This window comes from Geotrypetes seraphini, chromosome 4, assembly GCF_902459505.1.
Source record: "Geotrypetes seraphini chromosome 4, aGeoSer1.1, whole genome shotgun sequence".
Lineage (NCBI taxonomy): Eukaryota > Metazoa > Chordata > Amphibia > Gymnophiona > Dermophiidae > Geotrypetes > Geotrypetes seraphini.
The window spans coordinates 103,913,781-103,935,240 of record NC_047087.1 but is presented as its reverse complement, the minus strand read 5'-3'; the positions used below and the strand labels follow the sequence as shown (position 1 = coordinate 103,935,240).

Here is a 21,460-nt window from a genome sequence, read left to right as displayed (position 1 = left end):
GGTGCAGAGCCTGGCAGAGTGTGGGGTTGAGTGCAGGGAGTGAGGGGGGATGGGTGCAGAGCCTGGTATATATTAGTACATAATTTGGTTCAGAATGGGTTTTTTCTTGTTTTCCTCCTCTAAATCTAGGGTGCGTCTTAAGGTGCGAAAAATACGGTAAATGATATTACAGTAATCTAATGTGTTCAAAATGTAGTATGGCAAATTGTTATCCGTTCTGACTGACTGACTAGTCTTTAAGCCCATTACATTAACGGGTGCTAGAATACTGTTCACCCTCTATGTTGCCCCTTCCATTCACTGCCCTCTCTTCTCTTTCCATCTCTCTCTTTCTCTCCCATATGGCCTCTCTCCATCTCCTCCTTCCTTTTGCCTTGGTCTGGCATACCTTCCTCCTTCCCTCCAAGCCATTCCCTCCCCCTCTGCTCCCTTTCCTCATTTAACTACTTCATTGGGCAGCAGCAGCATTCACAATTCATTGCTGTTGCTGGCTTCAGGTCTTTCTCTCTGGCCGGTCCTGTCTCCATGAAAAAGGAATTAGGCAGGACCGGCCAGAGAGGAAGGCCTGAAGCCAGCAACAGCAGCGAATTGTAAACGCTGCTGCTGCCTGAAGCACCCGAGGCAGACGCTTCTCTCCCCTCCCAGCCCAACCCCCGCTGACTCTGTGACCCTCCCAGCAAGATGACTTTAATATCAAACCTCCCTCCAGCGTTGGCAGTCGCTGCACGCTAAACAGGCTGCTTCTGCTTTCTTCTGCTGTTGAGTCTCTTTGTCGCGTCAGTGACGCGGCAAAGGGACTCAACTGCAGGAGAAAGTCCGAAGCAGCCTGTTTAGCATGCAGCGACTGCCAACACTGGAGGGATGTTTGTACCGGTTCAGAAGCGATATGTCTCTCCCCCCTCCAGTACCTGTGCAGCACTTTGCTGCAGCGCATCCTCCCATGTGGGGGGGGGGGGGTTTGCACAGTGGGAGCGGGTGAGAGCGCCGATCTCCAGTTGGGTTTTTTTTGTTTGTTTTAAGTTGAAAGCCGGCGCTGCAGCTCCTCTCTCAATCCTGGTGCAGTTCGAGAGAGGAGCCATTACCATTCACGGTGAGGAAGGCCGCCACAGCTGTGTAATTTTTTATTATTTGAAAGTCGCCGCGAGCAAGTGGTGACGTAAAACCCGCGCATGCACAATCGTGTTTTCGCGACGGATCAAGGAACACGATTTTTTTAGTGCGCATGCGCGTCCTACCATTTTATTATATTAGATGTTGACCTGTAACCAATTCTGAGCTCGTTGGGGAGAACGGGATAGGATACAAAATAAATAAATAAATAATTGAATAAGTGTTCTGCAGGTTGTCTCATAAGAGATGACTATACAGAATTTCTGCATCAAGTTTGACAGTCTTTTAGTGTAATGTACCAAAAGCCAAACTGTGTTGAAATATATACTTTGTGCATAATATTTTATAGCCCTATAAACCCTCTATATTTAACTTGTGAAATTTGTCCTACTTGTTTGTGTATTGCCCCTGTAACTATCATTTGACTCTTAGCTGTAAATAAGCTGTTCATACAGTGACTAGAGCCTTGAAGATGAAATATTAAGGCTACTTTATGTTGAGCTCTTTTTAATATTTAGACCCTTTTGAAAAGCTGTTTTTAGAAAGTTGTTGCTGTCCAGATGTACTATAAGAAGTCCTTCACGTTTAATGGGAATTTAGTTTGATCAAAAGAAATTGGAAGTTTTTTAAAGTTACCTTTTTGAGGCAGTGTGGCTACTGTTCAGATGGATTAATTTAACTGTTAACCTGTGCTATGAGTAACTACGTCTTATTGCATAAAATATGACCTGTGGTAAAATAAATATCTTAATGATAGCCCGTGTTGATAACTCCCCCACCCCAGTTTTTTAAAAAATATCAATCTAACTGCTTCATTGGTTTTGTTATTAAGATTAATTTTGGCAGGATAAATTGGTGCTTCTCTTCTGTTTTCTAATGTACCTAAGAAGCTGGCATGTTAAGGCTAAAAGGCCTGTTCTGCTTAGCTTCTTATCTCCTACAAACAGTAGCAGAATATAGCTACAAATATTCTTTGTTTTCATTTGTCCCATGAAGGCCAAAGGGTTTTATAGTTTATGAATATTCTGATGGATGCATATGATATGCTTCAGTAATATTTATGTCTAACTATTTTTCTCTCCTGTGCCCCAGGTCCTAGGAACACCTACAAGGGAGCAAATTAGAGAAATGAATCCAAACTACACTGAATTCAAATTTCCACAGATTAAGGCACATCCCTGGACGAAGGTGAGCCCTTGCAGTTTGGGTATCAGTGGGTGTCATCCTGCAAAGCACAGTTCATATTCCAATAAAGACCTAGAAGAGCTAAGAGCTTTACATATTATAGCAAATGCATCAAAATCATGTTTATCAAAAATACCCTCCAGTAACAAAATAATTTGCCATCAATCAATACTCAATTTGTATTGAACTAGATGCAAAAACTGAAGAAAAATCCTCAGAAGTTACTAGAAAATTGTTCCACTGTAACTGAAGGTTGATTGACAACTCACCCCCAAATTTCTATCAGCATAAAAAACCTGAAGGAGTTTACTTTAATGGTGCTATTATGTAAGAGCTGAAGATGTTTCAAATTTGCAGCTGATAAGTTTCATTTATCTGGTTAATTACTAGAGCATAAACCAGTTTTTTGGTGAGTTAGAATTCAAGCATGGCTGAAGGTTTTTTATGCCGATGATAGAAGTTTGGGAGTGAGTTGTCAGTGTGAATTCAACCTTCATAGTTACGGTGGAATGATTTCCTAATAACTTCTGAGGCTTTTTCCTTCAGTTTTTGTGACTAGTTCAGTGCAAATTGAATATTGATTGATGGCAATTTATTAAGTTACTGGAGGGTATTTTTGATTGATATGTTGACTACTCCAGTCCTTCCACAGGTATTTTTTTGTTTCAAAATCATGTTTATGCATATACATTACTTTCTAGTTTGTTTTTAATATCATCTCCCTCTACATCACAAATACAATATGAAAATATTTTTTCCCTCTAGGATTTATCATAAATTACATCTTAATCCTTCAAAATCCAAAGCACTCTGGTATTTTCTGAGAAAACCATCTACTTTGGTCCAATTATATATTCTTGGGTCTCTAATACCAACTAAATAGCTTGTTCTCTGGAGGGTGCTCTTTGATAATGATCTTTTGTTCTTTTTACGCATTTCCTCTGTGATTAAGAAATCTCTGTTTTGAAAAGATGGAGTCCTCTGGTTCTTTTACCCCTAGCACATGCCAGGATTGCACAGTTTGTGTGCCAGAGGAGCATCCTTGAGCCTTGTGCCACACCACAGGGGAGAGGGAGGTGGGAGCATCTGGCTCAGCCTTTCCTTTGTGCTCTCGACCCATGGAATGGGCGGCAAGCCCTTTGGTTCACACCATTTTCTGGGTCCCAAAGCAGCAGCCATTCCATGCAGAAAGGTGCGGATGTGCCTGCGCCCAAGAGACACAAGTTGGAGTCCTCTTCTGGACTCTGCTGTGTCTGGTTCAGCATTTCCCCAGAATTTGTCTATTTGATGTGGAAAGCCTTTCAAGAGTGCTTCCCTGTTGCAGCGCAGGCTGAAAGCGTGCCATGTACCGCACATAGAGGCAAGATCTTCCAAAATGCTCCTTCACAGGTTACCACTGACCAGGGCATGGGAGACATTATAGATGTGGATAGAATTGATGATTGCACTCTCACTGTTCACTTATTGTTCTCCACCCTTGGGGGGTGGTTTAGGGCTCTAGTCTGGTGCTTTGGAGCTCATGCTGGCTCATGATCCTTGGGATGATCCCACAGTTCTGCGCTTCTTCAAACCTGCAGCTCTACTGGATCTCATTTCTGAATCTCTTCGAGAGCTGAATTTGAACTCTCAGCTGGTTCCTTCTACCACCATCTCTCAAGTGTTGTGAAAGTTCAGTCTTTTCCCTGGCATCCTCATCTCGGAACAGTGTCTTCATCTCGGAGCAGTGGGATGCTCCAGAAGAGTCTCTCAAGGTAGCAAGAGCTATGACTTGGTTGTGTCCCATGGCACAAGAATGCCATCAGCTGTTTACGTAGCCTAAGGTGGATTCCTTGACTGAACATGTTAAGAAACACACCTCTCTCTCAAGTAAGGGTGGCATGGTGCTCAAGGATATGCAAGATCATCAAGTAGACGTCCTCAAGAGACTTTTTGATGCTTTATATTTGGAAGTCAAGGCGGCCTTTGCAGCATCCTTTGAGACCTGCACTTGTCTTTCCAGGATGCGAACGCTGGATCGCGAGGGCGATGAGCTCCTTTTATCAGGAGTTGATTATGTGGCAAATGCTTTCACTTTCATTCGGAAGGCTAGCTTCGATTAATACTTGTCTCAAAAGTTCATCTGAGGTATTAGGTATCATATAATTTGTGCCATCCACCTTAGGACTCCTGAGGAAGACTTAAGTAATAGCTGAAACACGGATCTTGTAGGGTCCAAGCTTCACTTTTGTGAGCATTTATCATCAGTATAGAAGTAAAAAATGGAACCAGATCCTGAACTTTTCAGGAGTTAAAAATGTCAGTTTATTAATATCCTTGAAAAAAGTCAGTCACAATATAGTAAAAAATTAGACAAATGCCAACAGAGTAAAACCACAATACTGTATAAGAAGTAATCAGACGGGCCATGTTTCGGCAATATGTAGCCTTCCTCAGGGGTCCTAAACAATAATACAAACATACAAAAAGGAAACCCTATAAGAATATAGCTTAAAACAATTTAACATAAGACTGCAACCATAAGAAAAGCAATAAGCAAGCATTCAAAAAAACCAGTGGCTCTGCAAAGGAACTGCCATGCATCAACCAAGGAATTGTGTGAGAAATACATTTTACAAAACAGTCAATTATATAAATTTCTAATCAAAATAGCATAATTATAAAACTATTCAAGCAATACTGTGAGGAATAAAACAGCACTGACCTTAGAACATCTGTCAAACAGGCAGTAACATCACAAAATAACCTACAGGCATCAAACATGAAATTGAGTAAAAATGCACGGCTAAAAGCAAATAGCATTGAAAAACAAGTCAAACGATGCTTTAAAAAAACATTACGAGGTCCGTATCTTTGTGATAATAAAACCCATATTTGAAATGAAAGCATATTTAATAAAAAGGGGGACAATATGAACCCGCCGTCGGAGCTTGTAGGGAACGCAGCACCTGAAGAAGTGTATAAATGGAGATAAAAAAAACCCACGGTCTGCTAAAAATATATAAAATCTGAGTTATTCAGCAAAAGTCTCAAAATGGCAGTATGTGCAGACTGTCATAAAGAATCACTGAAAGTGCAGGAAAAAACGCCATGAAAATGGTACCACTCACCGCTGGGACTGATAACTCGATGAAAAGTGATTGTTGTTTCTTAGGAGGCATTTATCATCAGTGATACATTTTGTATCTAAATAAACTCTGAGGTTGCTTTTATTTGATCTTTTTATCTGATAATTTGAATAAACAATATTTCCTGGACAGCCAGAGACTTGTGTTCCCCTTTGAGCTTTGTATTTCGATTTTGTCTATGGCACATCAGTCCTTTTTCTTGGTTTGTGTTTGCAGATGCTCTCTACAACATAATTTGTGTCATGAGTAAAAGCGTCGGCTTACTCAATTTCTGCCCAATGGATGTTATGGATCCAGCAGTGGGCTGGTGATTCCATCTCTAAAGCAACTCTTAGCAGACTCCCTTTCACAGGGCAGTTGTTCAGGAAAGGACTTGGAAGATCGCATGACCTGTGTAGTAGATCGTGAACCCAAAACCTTGCTTGGCAGCAGGCCCAGAGCATCTAGAAACGCTGGGTTCTCTGATTTTCATGGCTCCAGGAGGTCTAGACAGTAGTTCAGAGACACGTCTCAGAGATTCTCCCAGAGTTACTGGTAGAGATTTTCAGGGTTCAGACACAAACAGTTCTCAGCTCCCTGAGTTGCTCCCTCTTCCAAGAAATCACAATGATACCAGGTCAGGGGTAACCTCTCAAGATTGGGAGCAGCTCTCAGATTTTGCACAGGCATAGGCTCGGATATCGTCCGACTGCTGGGTTCTGATTATCATCCAGAGCAGCTATAAGCTAGAATTCGCTCAATCTCTAACAGATTGGTTTGTGGACTCTCCCATGGGGCGCCCAGAAAAAGTGACCTGGGTACAAGCTACTTTGAGAGGGTCGTTAGACATTCAGGCCATAGAGCCTGTGCCAACCCGAAGGCTCAGGCAGAAACACCATATACTTCATTGTACCAAAGAAAAGCTCCGATTGAAAACCAATTCTGGACTTTTCTCATGTGAATGCAGCGCTCAGGGTCCCACATTTTCACATGGAGACAGTTTGATCTGTTATAGTGGCAGTGACTCGGGGAGAGTTCCTGGTCTGTCTAGATCTGACAGAGACATACTCCCATTTTCCTGGATCACAGAATGTTCCTAAGATTTCATGTCCTAGAAAGCACAGTTACTTACCGTAAAAGTTGTTATCCAGGGACAGCAGGCAGATATTCTTAACAGTGGGTGACATCACCGACGGAGCCCCGCAGCGGACAGCCTCGAAAGCAGACTTGCTTGAAGATCTTTGTAAGAGCTTCCAAGTGCTGCACTGCGCATGCGCGAGTGCCTTCCCACCCGAGTTAGGGCGCAAGTCTCCTGTGAGGAACCTCAGTTCAGATACCTAGCTAAGAAGCCAACCAGGGAAGGAGGGTGGGTTGTGAGAATATCTGCCTGCTGTCCCTGGATAACAACTGTTACGGTAAGTAACTGCTTTATGCCAGGACAAGCAGGCAGCATATTCTCAACAGTGGGTGACCCCCAAGCTAAACATAATGGGATGGAGGGAGAGTTGGCAAGTTAAGAAAAAAGATTTTGCAAAACAGATTGGCCAAAATGGCCATCCCTTCTGGAGAAAGTATCCAGACAGTAATGAGAGGTGAATGTATGAACCGAGGACCAAGTGGCAGCCTTGCAGATTTCCTCAATAGGAGTTGACCTGAGGAAAGCTACAGACGCCGCCATAGCTCTAACTCTGTGGCCCGTGACTCTACCCTGCAGAGGGAGACCAGCCTGAGCATAGCAGAAAGAGATGCAAGCAGCCATCCAGTTGGAGATGGTTTGTTTCGAGACAGGGTGGCCCAACTTATTTGGATTGATGGAGATGAAAAGTTGAGGGGCTTTTCTGTGAGGTTGAGTGCATTGCAAGTAGAACGCCAAGGCACGTTTGCAGTCCAAAGTATGAAGAGCCACTTCTCCAGGGTGAGAATGAGGCTTTGGAAAAAAATACTGGAAGAACAATAGATTGAGTGATGTGAAATTCTGAAACTACTTTAGGTAAGAATTTTGGATGAGTACGGAGGACCACTATGTCATGGTAGAAAACTGTGAAAGGTGGATCCGCAACCAAAGCCTGTAACTCACTGACCCTTCGAGCAGGCGTGAGGGCAATCAGGAAAATGACTTTCCAAGTAAGGTATTTGAGATGAGCCTTATCAATTGGTTCAAATGGAGGCTTCATCAGTTGAGCCAAGACAACATTGAGATCCCAGACCACTAGGGGTGGTTTAAGTGGTGGATGAACATTAAAAAGTCCTTTCATAAAGCGGGAAACCACAGGATGTGCAGACAGAGCGGCTGGGGCACGGGCAGTGTGTCTGGGAGGGAATGCATGGATGGTAGAACATCGCAGGGGAGGAGACATAGGCATCCTGGGACTGTCTGCCAAGTCTCTTCCCTGAAGAAGTCCTTTCTGGAAACGTCAATCGCTCCTCCTAAACTTACTTGCTCCACTTCATCACTGACGCTGAAACCGTGGATTGAAGACAAAGTTTTATTTTATTTTTCTTTCCAGCTTATGATTTATCTTTAATCTTATCTATTGTTTTGCCTTTTGTCTTTGTTTTGTTCTATTTCTATCATTTAAATTTCTCCAGAATTCTACTGTTCAACGGCTCCCCCTTCTGCTTCTATTCCTTTCTCTCCTCTCTTCTACCTTCCAAAGTATTTAGATCAATGCTGTCTTGTTAAAATGTTTATTTTATTTTTATTTTTCTTCTAACTCTACTTTTCACTTCTCTATTACCCTCCAGGTACTTTAGTTAGATTGTGAGCCTTCGGGACAGTAAGGGAATTTTTCAAGTACCTTTCTTATTTCTAATCTTAATGTATATTTTCTGTAAACCGCTTAGAACCTAACGGATGTAGCGGTATATAAGAAATAAATTACATTACATTACATTACAGAGGTTTCCCATCAAGAGGCTGATGAAAAGCAGCAATCGCACTGAGATGACTCTGATAGATGTAGACTGAAGACCAGATTGTGATAAGTGAATTAAATAATCCAAAACAGAAGCCAAGGAGGTAGACATTGGCTCCATATGGCGAGCGGAACACCAAGCAGATAATCTAGTTCATTTTTGGCCATAACACTGCCGAGTGGACGGCTTTCTGGAAGCTACCAAAATATCTTATACAGACTGAGAGAACTGTATAGAGTCTGTTAGATTGAAAGGTACCAAGCTGTTAAGTATAGAGACTGCAGGTTGGGATGTAGTAAGGATCCTTGACTCTGAGTAAGCAGAGAGGGAAAAACTGGTAGAAGCAGAGGCTCCCTGGTGCTGAGTTGAAGTAGATGGGAATACCACGGTTGTCTGGGCCACTGAGGAGCTATCATAATCATGGTGGCATGTTCTGTCTTGAGTTTGACAAGAGTCTTGAGAATGGAGGGAAGGCATAGAGAAAATGACCCATCCAGTCCAGGAAAAAAGCATCTGCCTCGAGACGCTGATGAGAGTATATTCGAGAGCAGAACTGAGGCAGCTTGTTGTTGAGGGGAGACGCAAAGAGGTCTATCTGAGGGGTCCCCTATTGAGAAAACACCTGATGTAGAGGCGAGGAATTAAGTGTCCATTCGTGAGGTTGCAGAAGACAACTCAATTTGTCCACCAGACAGTTGTGCTGACCTTGAATATATGCAGCTCTGAGAAAGATGTTCTGATGGATTGCCCAATCCCACAGCTTCAGAGCTTCTTGACAAAGGGAATGAGATCCCGTACCTCCCTGTTTGTTGACATAATACATGGCAACTTGGTTGTCCATCCGGACAAGTACTACATTGTCGTGAAGAAGGTGTTGAAAAGCTGTGAGAGCATTGAAAATCACTCTGAGTTCCAACAGATTGATGTGACAAAGACGGTCCGCAGGAGTCCAATGACCTTGGGTATGGAGTCCGTCGAGATGGGCTCCCCATGTGTAGGTTGACAAATCTGTTGTGAGAACCTTCTGATGAGGGAGATTGTGGAACAGTAAACCTCTGGAAAGATTGGAAGAGAGCATCCACCAGTGGAGAGACTGCTTCAACGAAGGAGTTACTGTAATTTGTTGAGAAAGCGGGTCGGTAGCTTGTTGCCACTGAGATGCCAGGGTCCACTGAGGTATGCGAAGGTGAAGTCTGGCAAAAGGAGTCATGTGAACTGTAGAAGCCATGTAACCAAGCAGAACCATCATTTGTCTTGCTGAAATTGATGTGAGATGAGACACTTGATGGCAAAGGCGAATGAGGGTATGCCGATGTGGTGGAGGTAGAAATGCTTTGAGCTGAACAGTTTCTAGAGTGGCCCCAATGAATTGGAGAGACTGAGATGGGGTCAGCTGGAATTTTGGAAAGTTGACTTCGAACCCCAGACTTTGGAGGAACATAATAGTCTGTTGGGTCGCTGCAATAACCTCTTGTTGAGAGGGGGCTTTGATAAGCCAGTCGTCCAGGTATGGAAAAACTTGAAGACCCTGGGCACGGAGAGCTGCAGCCACCACCACCAGACATTTCGTGAAGACCCTGGGGGATGAGGCGAGTCCGAAAGGAAGAACTCTGTATTGTAGATGAAGATTCCCCACCCTGAATCGAAGATATTTGCGAGAGGCTGGATGAATCGGGATATGAGTGTAAGCCTCTTTGAGATCCAGAGAGCATAGCCAATCTCCCTGATCCATCAGGGAATGTAAGGCTAATAAAGATAGCATCTGAAACTTCTCTTTGACTAGAAATTTGTTGAAGACTCTGAGGTCCAGAATGGGTTGCAAATCCCCCGTCTTCTTTGGGACTAGAAAATAACGGGAATAAAAGCCCATGTCCCGTTGGTTTAGAGGAACCTCCTCGACAGCTCGAAGGCGAAGAAGAGCTTGAGCTTCCTGAAGAAAAAGGGGAAGTTGCGACGAATCGGAAGGACACTCTCCTGGGGGTGATCTGGAGGCACCTGAAGAAAGTGAAGTGAGTATCCCTCCCGAAGGATGGTGAGAAACCAGAGATCTGAGGTGATCATCTCCCACTGGTGATAAAAATGGTGAAGACAACCTCCTATGGACAGAAGAGAATTTTGATTCAGGGAGGTTGGTATGCTCAGACTGGGAATGTCAAAAAGACTGAGCTGGTTTAGTCGCAGCAGGAGTCTGAGCCTTCTGCTGTCGTTGTTGTGGAGGCCTTCTAGGCGGAGGCCTGGAGAAAGCTGGTGTCGTTTTGGGGGGATAACGGCGCGGTGGTTGCTTGTATGGCCGAGCAGGAGGGGTCTTAGGCTTCAGCCGAATCAAGGAAGTAAAAGAGCGCTCATGTTCAGAGAGGCGCTTTGTAGCAGCTTCAATAGAATCATCAAAGAGTTCATTCCCCTGGCAAGGCAAGTTGGCTAGATGGTCCTGCAGATTGGGATCCATATCAGCAATGTGGAGCCAGGCAAGACGGCGCATGGCTACTGCAAAGGCCGAAACTCTAGAAGAGAGCTCAAAAGCATCGTATGTGGCTTGCAAAATGAAGAGGTGAAATTGAGACAGAGTTCTGATGATCTATTTGAATTCTGGAAGACTTTGTTCCTCAAGAGCCGGGTAGAATTTAGGCAGTAATTTGAGGAAATGGTTGAAATAAGCCGTGAAAATGTAGTTATAATTGAGAATTCTGTTAACCATCATAGAATTCTAGTATAATCTGCGGCCAAACTTGTCCATGGTACGACCCTCCCTGCCTGGAGGGACCACAGCGTAAAGCTTAGATGGATGAGCTTTCTTTAAAGAAGATTCCACCACCAAAGACTGATGGGATAATTGAGATTTCTCGAAGCCTTTGCAGGATACTGTGCGATACCTGGATTCCAGCTTGGATGGAATGGCTATGATGGAATAAGGAGTTTCCATATTCCTTAAGAAAGTTTGCTTCAATACTGGAGTCATAGGAAGCCTCAAGGTCTCCTTGAGTGGATGAGGCAATTCCATGTCGACCAAGTATTCAGGTGTATACTTGGAATCAGAGTGGAGATCCAGTTGAAGAGCTTTTCTCATGTCGAAAACGAACCTGGCAAAAGAGGCAGACTTCGAGGTCGAGGCATCTTCCGGAGAAGGAGTGCGAGACCGAGGAACTACTGAGTAGGAGGGAGCAGCCTCTCTGGAATACTGAGACAGAGGCTCAGAGTTGAAGTGCACAGTGATTGAGAAAGCTGCACTGCCTGCGTGAGGAGGAGTGAGTGAGTGTTTGCGCTTCAAATCCCTCGATGGTGAAGTTCCCGGGGTTCGAGGAACAGAGTAGGTCGAGGCAGGAGGAGAAGGCTCCCTTAGAGGCAGTTTTGATGGAGGAATCCTCGACCTCGATGGACTTTGAGGAGAAGCAGCCGGTGTAATAGCTTTGCGAGACTTATGTTTAGATTTGGAAGAAGTCTCAATAGCTTTGGATAGACAGGCATAGAAGTCTCAGTATCCAAAGAAGGCAAAGGTTTCTGTTGAAAAAATGTCTCCTGAGGAAGTTTGGAAGCGAGATGCCTCGAATGCCTCGAGCGATGCTTCGGTCGAGGTGGAGGAGACTGTGTCCGAGGAGTAGGTGAAGAGTCACTGGACGAGAACCGGCGAGACTTCCGAGGCTTGCCTCTAGGTGCTTTCACCAGGGTCTCAGACTGCCACTGAGGCTGGCTCACAGGAAGCTAGGTCGAGGACAGGAGGAGTTGAGCCATGACCGAGGAAATTTGCGTGGTCAGAATGGCTTTTAACATGTCCTCGAACATGGGCACCGAGACAAAAGGATCAGGTCTCGAAGGTGCAGCAGTGCCCTCCAAGGAGGGCGACCTCGAGGTTGAGTATTCCCGATGCTTGGAGGCACGCTTGGAGGTCTAGTCAAGGCAGGTAGGCCGGTAGATATGGCCTGGGATGCCTGTGACTTTGGAGGCTTCTTAGAAGTAGTACCTGAAGGAGAGACCAGAGACTTGCCCGTCGAGGTCTTCAGAGGAGGTGCCACCGAGGCCTTCGAGGCCAAAGAAGTCGAGGCTTTGGTGGAGGCAGAAGCTGGAGTTGAGGACTTATAGGTCGAGACCGTCCCCGAAGCCGAGGTCGAGATCTTGTCAGACGGCTGGTCCATCGTGCCAAAAAGTTGAAGAAGCATGGCACAGCGTCGACGAAGGGCCCGAGGTTGGAGGGTAGCACAGCGCGAACAAGCGTCGGGACAATGTTCAGGACCCAGACAAACAATACACCGACTATAGGGATCGGTGATTGAAAGGGTCTTGTTGCACTGGCTACACTTTTTGAACCCCGTTAAAGGCCGGGACATAGAAAAAACGAAGCCTGACGTACCGAACGAGGTAAGCGGCCAGGCCTAGGCCGTAAGAAAAAATAAAAGGTTTTTAAAAAAAAAAAAAAAAATACGGTATGAGAAAGAAAATAACGAAATGCGAGCACAACGACTAATAAAATAACAAAAGCCGCGGTGAGAGAAGGCAACGAAGGCTGCAGAGCTAAAGAAGAGAACTTCTCGGCTCCGTGGAAAACGTTGAACTGAGGTTCCTAACAGGAGACGCGCGCCCTAACTCGGGCGGGAAGGCACTCGCGCATGCGCAGTGCAGCATTCGGAAGCTCTTACAAAGATCTTCAAGCAAATCTGCTTTCGAGGCTGTCCGCTGCGAGGCTACGTCGGTGACGTCACTCACTGTTGAGAATATGCTGCCTGCTTGTCCTGGGATAACAGCATTACCAGTTCTCAGCCCTGCCCTTTGGCCTGGCAACATCTCCCTGCACATTCACCAAAGGGATGGTTGTGGTGGCAGCCCACCTGTGAAAGTTAGGGTTCCAAGTGCATTCCTACCTGGACGACTCTGATCTGAGCCCCCTCATTGTTCAGGGTTGGCGCACGGTAGATCAGGTGATCTGAGTCCTGGAAGGTCTGGGTTGGATTGTGAATTACAGAAAGAGCCATTTGTCTCTGACACAATCCCTGGAGTACCCAGGGGTCTTGTTTGATACAGCTGCTGGCCGTGTCTGTCTTCCAGAGGCAAGCAGACAGAAGCTTTGGATGCAGATCACAGCCCTCCTGACCAAAGTCAGCTCTGTTAGCATGGGACTTTCTTCAAGTCCTAGATTCTGTGGCAGCCACGATAGATGTGGTTCCTTGGGTGAGGGCCCACATGTTCTCTCCAGCACATATTGATTTCCACAGATAGACTCTTTACAGAAGTGTCTGCCTTGGACGCTGGAGGCCTAGGCCAGTATGGACTACTGGCTCCACTCTCAGTCCCTTATAAGGGCATGCTCCTCCGCATTGCATCCTGGGTGTTTATTAAAACAAACTTTGTTTATAAATCGCATTCATCAAGAAGAGAACTCCTTAAAAATAGAAAAGGAAAGATTAAGAACAAAAGTTAAAAAATTATTATTATTTTCATAAATATAACAAACTATATCTCCATAAAAACCATTCTAATGACAAAAACAGTAAAACATTCAAATCTCAATAAACCATGATAGATGCCAGTCTATTTGGATGGGGAGCTCAATGCAATCGTCGGACTATTCAGGGGTGTTGATCCTGCACCCAGAGGAAGTGGTCAATCAACTGTCTGGAACTTCAAGCCATTTGGCTGCCTCTGCTGAAACTGTATAAGACTCTAGAGGACCAGGCGGTCCAGGTCTTCTTGGACAATGCTATAGCAGTAGTCTATGTCAGTCGTCAGGGGGGGCACCAAGACACTTTCAGCAGCCAATGTAGCAAGAGTGGAGAATGTCCAAGCAGACTTCCTCAGCAGACAAACCTTGGATGCAGGTGAGTGAACACTTATCTGTGACAGCATTCCAAGTCATTGTTCGTCGCTAGGGTCAGCCACAATTCGACATCATGACTACAGCAAAGAACAAAAAGGCAAAGACAGGTTCTTTGGTCAAAGATACGAGCCTGGAAACATGGGTCTGGATGCTCTGATCCAGCCTTGGCTGCAGAGTGTACTACTATATACGTCTTTACTCCGTGACCCATGATATGCTGAAACCTTCAAAGGATCGCAAGTGGACAGTCTGGCTGCTCCAGACTGTCCACTCAGACCGTGATACGCAGATCTGGTGCATCTTCGGATGAGTCCTGGTCTCAAACTAAAGGTGCATCCGGACCGTCTTTCCCAGGATCCAATACTCATAGAGGATCCAAATCGCTTTGTTCTTATGACTTGGATTTTGAACGCACAGCGTTAGCACATAAGAGATACTCGGAAGTGGTCATTACTACTCTCCTCATGTCTAAGAAGCCTACCGCGGTCTCGCCCTATGTTAAGGTGTGGTAGACTTTCCAGCAGTGGTGTGCCCAGGGAAATGTGCAGCCATTTTCAGCTCTGGTATCTGTGGTGTTGGCTTTCCTCCAAGCCGGCCTTGACAAACAACTTACAGTGGCTTCCCTTCGGGTCCAAGTTGCTGGTCTCTCTTGTTTTAGATCTCAAGACCAAAGAACTATGCTGGCGTCTCATCCAGACATTGCCAGATTTTTGAAGGGTGCACTGCACATCAGACTGCCGGTCAAAGTCCCATTTCCTTTTAGTTTTCTCCCCAGAAAATTTTTCCAGCTGGGTGGCATGAAAAAGTAGCCGGATAGGGTGGGACGGGGAAATTTGATGGTGGGGAAAATTAAAGGTGCACTATTTTTATTAGTTAATTATTATTAATAATTTTCCAATGCTCAGGTTTCAGGTATTGCTGGCTGTTTTCTTTTAGCCTCTTGATCACAATTTAGGGGCAGTGTAAAAAGGTGGTTACAGTGCAAGTAGTGAATTATGTGCTGAACAAAGCAGCATTATCAACATCAGATGTTGATAATGTTGCTTTGTTCAGCATGTTATTCAGTGTGAAGAGGTCTGGGAAACAGGAGGGAGGCGGGGGTGGGTCAGTCGGCCCTAAAATTTGCAATTTTTTCCATATTGGCTGGTGCGCTCTGCCCCTAACTCCTGCAGATATTGAGGGAGAAGTGTACAATGGGATGTATACTTGCTGGTCCAGGTGATTTTGTTGCTCTTTAGCCTGTCAAATTGCCTCATTACATCTTACAGGTTTTCAGAGATTTGTTTCAGTTCCTATGACTCATCACTTAATGCAACAGGCTGAAAAGCTTTAACCTGGTGGATAGGAGATTCTTTTTTCCAACGCTACACTTCACTCCTTACACCTTCTTTGCACATCCACCTCAAATAACTTCTCCTTTCCCACAGTACTCTCCTGAACACCCTACTTAGATGTAACCCATCCACCAACTCACATCCTGCTGCATACCTGTACACACTAGCACCATTTTTGTCCCTAACACATACTTAACCCATCTCAAAAAACTCCACTATACTGCTGCTCCAGAAACCCAATGTATAAATAAGAACAGGCATATTAGGTCAAACCAATGGCCCTTTTAGCCCAGTATACTTTGTCCAACAGTGGCCAATCCAGGTCACAAGTACCTGGCAGAAACCCAAATAGCAACAACATTCTATTGTACCGACCCCAGGGTAAGCAGTGGTTTCCCCCAGGTCTGTCTCTATAGCAGACTTTGGGCCTTTCCTCCAGGAACTTGTCCAAACCTTTTCTAAACCCATCTATGTTAACCACTGTTATCACATCCTCTGGCAATTAATTCCAGAGTGTAACTATTCTTTGAGTAAAAAATATATTTCCTCTTATTTGTTTTAAAAGTATTTCCATCCATGTCCCCTCCTCTCCCTATGGGCCTAACATCCATGTCCCTTCCTCTCCCCCCCCTCTGCAGTCTAGCATCCATGTCCCTACCACTCTTCCATGTAGGTCTGGCCTCTCTCCTATTGAACCCCCCCCCTCAAATGAAAGCTGACATACCTGCGGGCCTCCCAAGGCAGCAGTAATGGTAGTGGCCAGCCAGCAGAGGCAGTGCTGTGAAGTGGCTGCTTGCAGCTGCCCGGGCCTTCCTTCTGCCACTTCACCCATCTACAAGAAGTGACGCAGCAGAGGGAAGGCCCTAGTGGGCAGGATTAATTCTTCGAGGGCCCCTAGGCACACAAGTACACTGGGCCCCCTAGCTCTGCCCCGCCCACACCCGTATCCTGCCCCCATTTATTTACCTGTTTTATTATTTACTTCTTTATTTCCACTCGTATTTCTTTTTTTCTTTTATTATAAAATTAAGAACAAACAAAGATTACCATACCAGTGCTAGTGTACAGTTTTAGTTCTATGCAAGCCCCAAACATCTCTGAACAAATCCCCCCCTTCCTTCCTTCCTTTCCCACCTATTTGCCCAGGACTTTAACTCTGAACCCTATCCATACGTATATAAAAGTGTTCAAATGCATTGTAAAGCAGTAATACTATCCAAAACATAAGTTTATATTAATAACCAAGTTTGCAACTCGTCTCAACTGCCTCATTCTGTCATCCAACTTTAACCCATATGTATAAACAACCAAATCTGTAACTCCTCTGGTACGTTCCACTCCATGTATGCTAATTTGTAACAAAACAACAAGGCAAGCGGTCCACCAAAGAATCCAACGTAGAACAAAAGAAGATCAGCAGAGGCTCCCACTTCCATCCCATAGATGAAAACGCTCGTACAGCTAGCGGGTAGCAAGATCAGCCACAGCACCCTGCAAGCGGTGCTCAGCCCAACGCTTCCCACTGACGCGAACTGCCCAGGCGGAAACAGGAAGCTGCGTCAGAGGGGAACTTTGGGCTGAGCACTGCTTGCAGGTGCTGGAGCTGATCTTGCTGTCAATGCCATGGTGGGGCCCGATCTTGCTGTCATCATAGCGTGGGTGGGGAGGCCCGATCTTGCTGTCACCAGGGGGGGAGGCCCGATCTTGCTGTCATCGGGGGGCCTGATCTTGCTGTCATGGGGGGGGGGGGCGATCTTGCTGTTGGGGGGGAGGGGGGTCCGATCTTACTGTCATCTGAGCGGGGGTGGGGAGGCCCAATTTTGCTGTCATGGCCTTTAAAATAAAAAATTGGAAAGGTGGCGGTGAGTGGGCCCCCTCACAATTTCGGGCCCTAGGCACGTATCTCCTGGGCCTATCCGTTAATACGGCCCTGCTGGTGGGGCTGGTTGCAAACAGCCTGGTCATAGCGCTACCTCTGCCAGCTGACCACCCACACTGCTGCTTCTTTAGGAGGTTCACAGGTATGTCGGCTCTCAAGAGGGGGGAGGGTTCAGTCGGTCAGGGCAGAACAGAAGGTCTAAACTAAACTAAACCTTAAGTTTATATACCGCATCATCTCCACAAAAGTGGAGCTCGACACGGTTTACAGGAATTAATATAGAAAGGAACTCCAATGTAAAGGAGAAGGGCTTAGTAGAAAGAAAGAAAGAGGGGACTTAGTATAATGGAGAGGGAGGGAGTACGTAGTTACATTTTAGCGAAAAGCCAAGTTTTCAAATGTTTTCGGAAGCGTTGAAGGGAGGTTGAACTCCGAAGAGGGGCAGTGAAGCTGTTCCACAGCTCGGTGATCCTGAAGAGGAGGGATGTCCCAAGTTTTCCTGTATGGGATATGCCTTTTAAAGAGGGGAAGGATAACTTGAATTTTTGAGTGGATCTGGTGGAGGTAGGATTCGAGGAGAGCCAAGATAGAGGAAAGAGGGGAGGAAGGATGCCGTGTAGAGATTTGAAGGCTAGACAGGCACATTTGTAGTGAACCCTGAAGATAACTGGGAGCCAGTGAAGCTTAGACAAAAGAGGGGAGACGTGGTCGAATTTGCTCTTAGCGAAGATTAGTTTAGCCGCGGTGTTCTGAATCCGCTGAAGTCTGTGAAGACTTTTCTTTGTTAGGCTTAAGTAGATGGAGTTGCAGTAATCCAGTCTGGATAGAATAATGGATTGAACGAGGACAGCGAAATGTTGTTGGTGGAAGCAGGATCTTACTTTCCTTAACATGTGAAGATTGAAAAAGCATTTTTTTACTAAGGAGTTTAGGTGATCATTGAAGGACAGTGTAGAGTCAATGATGATTCCCAGAACTTTGCTTGAGTGCTCAAGCTGCAGTTTGGTGCCTGAGGATAGTGGGATGAGGGTGGGTAGATGATCTAATTTTGGGCAGAGCCAGAGTAGTTTTGTTTTGGTCTCTTTTAGTTTCATTTGAACGGTGAGCGCCCAGGATTGGAGATTCGTTATACAAGAAGAGATGTTATCAGAGAGGTTGGTGAGGTTAGAATCGGTCTCGAGGAGGACAAGGATGTCATCTGCGTAGATGTAAAGTGTCTCCAAGGGGGATAGTTGGAGGAGTTTCAAGGAGGACATATAAACATTGAAAAGAATCGGGGATAGAGGTGAACCCTGAGGGACTCCACAAATCGGTTTCCAAGGGGAGGATGAGGTGCCATTCATGTTAACGAAGTAGGAGCGGGAACGTAAGAATTTTGAGAACCAATCTAAGACTGTGGAGTTTATGCCAATTTCAGGAAGTTGGAGGATTAGTATGTCATGATGGACGATGTCGAAAGCTGCAGAAAGGTCAAATTGAAGGACAGCGAACTTGTTGCAAGAGTGAAGATGTTGGACTTTTGAAATTAAAGAGGCCAAAAGGGATTCGGTGCTGAAGTTGGGTCTGAAGCCATGTTGGTAGGGAAGGAGAATGGAGAATCTCTCAAGATAGGATGAGAGTTGGGTAGCTATGATGGACTCCAGCATCTTGGTCAGGAGAGGAATGTTAGCTATTGGGCGATAGCTGGATGGTGTGGAGGGGTTTAGATCAGCTTTTTTCAGTAGAGGGGATAAGGCAATGTGTCCCATTTCTGCAGAGAATAGGCCTGAGAGTAGGGCGGAATTTATAAGTTTGGTGAGAGATGAGATGGCTTGTGCGAGAATATTCTCGTATAAGTAGGAGGGGAAAGGATCCAAGGTACAATTGCAGAATTTTAACTTGAGGCAGAGTTTGGAGACCTGGGAATCGGAAACGAGCTTGAAGGCGGTCCAGGATCTATCGGCTGTGCAGAATTCTATGCGAATGGGGAATTCTGTGCAAATTCTGCGCTGTGCAGTTGCACAGAATTCCACTAGGAATATTCTTTGAACTTTTTCTAATTAACGCTATATCTTTATTGAGATAGGACAACCAGAACCAAACGCAATACTCAAGGTGAGGTCACACTTTTCAGCAGTACAGAGACCTTATAAGATTCTCTGTCTTATTTGCCATCCCTTTCCTTATAACTACTAGCATCCTAGCTGCCCCATTTCACAAACTAACCCACATACATTATCCTAAATACCCTCTATATATGCTCCTGCTCAAGATTCCCATATCCAAATTCCATATATACTCTCACACCCTTTCCCTCTCTAAAGCATTGAAAGCAGGACAATCTTCACTCTATAACAAGCAATAGGCCCCATCTTAATTTTATCCCTAGATGCCCATTTAATTATAGCAATATCACCGGCAGTAAAAACTCATTTCCTAGTAACTAGAAAACTCAGCACATGCAAAGAAGTCAACATTGACAGGACTCCACAAACAAAACTTTAAAAACTTAAAAGAAACACCGGCTTCAGTATGGTAAAAAATTAAATCTGCACATTTTTTTTTGCCAATCCAAACCTAAAAAATGGGCTCTTGACAGTTTGTTCAATCCGTGCTAGCATAATGAACACAAACACATTAGTTAGTTAAAAGATTGTGCGATTAACAAGTTGGTTTTAACCATTAAGGCAATAAAGTGACGGGAAGAGGCGATACAGGCGCCTTGAAGAAGTGGCATGACAGTGAACCGAGAAGACTAAGCCTCAATTCAGTAAAGAGAGGAGGGTCAGGATACTCACAAACTTAAGAGACCACCTTCTCAGGTTCATCGCTCCCAGGGCTGCCGAAAAATGCGCCTGCGGACGGTCCACTGACTTGGAAGGCACACTTATGATTTAACTTATTTTCTCTACTAGGAGCCAGGGACGAGTCTCGGGAAAGACTATGTGACTCCATCCTCCCCTGTTGAAGTGGTCTTGCTTGGAGCGCCAACTTAATCCAGCCCGGGACGTGCGAGTCACTAACCAACACCCGTACTCTTCAAGGGCCCCAATAGCTTCAAAAACCAACGATATCCAAATGTTCCCACCACACGGGCCACGCCCAACGTCCCAACCATTGAACAATGGGGAGAAACCAGCCTTCTCCAGAAACCATACATGGAACGCAGATTCCCCCAAACCCCCCCCCCAATCTGCGGTCCAAAACTCTCTCTAAATTTTCCAGCATGACACTCTGCGATTGGTCAATAAATTATATGGTGGCCAGTAGTTCGTGATCAGTCAGGTTGATTCATGACCTTCCGTGATGACAGCTGGGCGCTCACCTAAATTAGTCAGGCGGAGGGCCTGGCTAAAATGTGCTAGGGAGAACACTGCTTTTGTGGGATTTTAATGTGGTTCTGCAGAGCCTCAGCCAAGCCACTGAAAGAAGTGCCACTAATGGATTTGAAACTCAAGACAGTTTTTCTAGTGGCTGTGACATCGGCAAGATGGGTCTCTGAACTCCAGGCTCTTTCTTGTAGGGAGCCTTTCCTTTAGATCTCTGACACTGAAGTCTTTCCATAATGGTCCTTCCTTCCTGCCAAAAGTGGTTTTGACATTTCTTGTTAATCAGGAAGTTCAGTTGCTAGCATTTCAGTCCACAGGTTCCAGGAAACAGGACAAAATTTTAAAAAAGTTGGATGTGAGAAGAGTACCTCCTCAATTTCTGGAGGTCACCAGTGAGTTTAGGCTCGCTGACTAATCCAGCTAAGCAAGGCGCTCCAGCTTCCAAGGCCACGATTTCCAGGTGGATCCAAAGGGCCAGTTCATCAGCATACATTGTAGGAAATAGTCCCCTGTTTCCGTGAAGGCACATTCGACCAGAAGTGTAGCTTCTTCATGGGCTGCAACTAGGGCACTCTCTTCAGTGGAGATTTGTAGGGCGTCAACTTGGTTTTCTCTGTATACATTTACTAAGTTTTACAGAGTGGATATGGCTGCAAGGGAGGACTCTGCCTTCGGATCCTCAGTGCTATATGTTGGCGCAGGCATCCCACCCTAGATTTCTGGAACTGCTTCTGTACATCCCACTTGTCCAGAATGACACACGTATTGCACTAGAAAAAGATTTGGTTCTTACCTTGCTTACATCTTTTCCAGTAGATAGG

General features: G+C 45.2%; 1 protein-coding gene across 4 annotated transcripts in view; it reads left to right on the top strand.

Annotated features, from left to right (window-relative positions):
- The window catches only part of GSK3B (glycogen synthase kinase 3 beta), a 431,638-nt gene that overhangs the window by 371,166 nt on the left and 39,012 nt on the right, over positions 1-21,460 (top strand). For all 4 annotated transcript variants that reach the window (XM_033941322.1, XM_033941323.1, XM_033941324.1 and 1 more), the window contains exon 8: positions 2,203-2,298. In XM_033941322.1, coding sequence (XP_033797213.1) covers positions 2,203-2,298 — 96 coding nt within the window. The remainder of the gene's footprint in view (positions 1-2,202; positions 2,299-21,460) is intronic.